Source organism: Otolemur garnettii, unplaced genomic scaffold (assembly GCF_000181295.1).
Source record: "Otolemur garnettii isolate 467f Iridium unplaced genomic scaffold, OtoGar3 scaffold00130, whole genome shotgun sequence".
Taxonomy (NCBI): Eukaryota; Metazoa; Chordata; class Mammalia; order Primates; family Galagidae; genus Otolemur; species Otolemur garnettii.
The window spans coordinates 5,017,474-5,018,757 of NW_003852525.1; the positions used below are offsets into that span (position 1 = coordinate 5,017,474).

Below are 1,284 nucleotides of genomic sequence, written 5' to 3' on the forward strand. Positions count from 1 at the left end.
TATGGTAGGTCGTGATTGTGTTTGGCTGTTCAATTTGCAGGGAAGATGGTCACGATATTAAAATCATCCGGAATGAACCCTGCTGACGGATCATTTGCAGAAAGGACGCTGACAAAACCACCTTCCTCGGCCTGCTAGATACATTTCACCTCCCCCTTTTCTTGTTTCCTATGCGTCTTTGCATGAGATTTTCCAACTCACCTTTTCTGAGAGGAGATGTGGCAGAAAGCTATGTGTAGTGAAAAATGATTTAAAAAAAAATAACCCGAATGCTTGTTTCTTGGCTTTTTTGTCCTTTGAGTTAAGCTTATTGCCCACCACTTGTGCACCACTTTCTTTGGTTGGAAAAAATCAGCATTAAATTCACTTACTACTGTTAACTGTTGAAAGTGCCACTATCACGGCAGGGGAGGCAAAATTTTACCTCTATTCTTTTTATTATTATTATTCTTTTTGAGATAGAGTCTCACTCTGTCACCTGGGTAGAGTACGGTGGCATCATAGCTCACAGCAACCTCAAACTCTTGGGTTTGACTAATCCTGTTGCCTCACCCTCTTGAATAGCTGGGACTGTTGGTACCCCGGGGGCACACGCAGCTATTTTTCTATTTTTAGTAGAGATGGGGGGTGGGTGATCTCCCTCTTGCTCAGGCTGGTCTTGAACTCCTGAGCTCAAGCAATTCCCCCGCCTTGACCTCCCAGAGTCCTGGGATTACAGGTGTGAGCCACTGCATCTAGCCACGTCCACTCTTGTAAGGTTTTTCCGCTGGGCTTGAGAATTAAATGGATGTAAGAGCAATAGGGGAAACGCGTATTGGATTCATTGAATACGGATTTTATGTGGCATGTGAGTTTTCATAAAGAAATGAAGACCCAGAGACACAGTTGAACACTTATATACTGAATGAGACAAAGTAGCAAATGTGAAAATGGGACAAGGCTCAGGGGTTTGGGGTACAGGGGTTAATTGGATTAGTCTAACAAGGTTTCTTTGTAGATCTCTCTTGGCCTCAACTTCCTGTCCTTGATGGTAAGAATGTTGCTTTCCTTCTGGTATAGGGAGGACATCTTTCACTTGGGAATTTCATCTCTTCTTTAAGAAACAGAGAGATCTTCTTGCACCTGCTGTTTCTCAAGTGCCTTTATTTAATGAACTTATTTAGTTGGAGACAGAAACTTACTCTGTTGCCCTGGCTAGAGTGCCGTGGCGTCAGCCTAGCTCACAGCAACCCCAGACTCTTGGGTTCAAGAGATCCTCCTGCCTCAGCTGAGTAGCTAGGACTA

At 43.9% G+C, this 1,284-nt stretch overlaps 1 protein-coding gene across 1 annotated transcript in view; it reads left to right on the forward strand.

Moving 5' to 3' along the window:
• SPINK2 (serine peptidase inhibitor, Kazal type 2) overlaps positions 1-250 on the forward strand; it is a 4,948-nt gene extending 4,698 nt beyond the window's left edge. The window contains exon 4 of the mRNA XM_003798192.3: positions 41-250. Within this exon, the coding sequence (XP_003798240.2) occupies positions 41-86 (46 nt within the window). The 3' untranslated portion in view covers positions 87-250. The remainder of the gene's footprint in view (positions 1-40) is intronic.
• Positions 251-1,284: the final 1,034 nt, after the last annotated feature.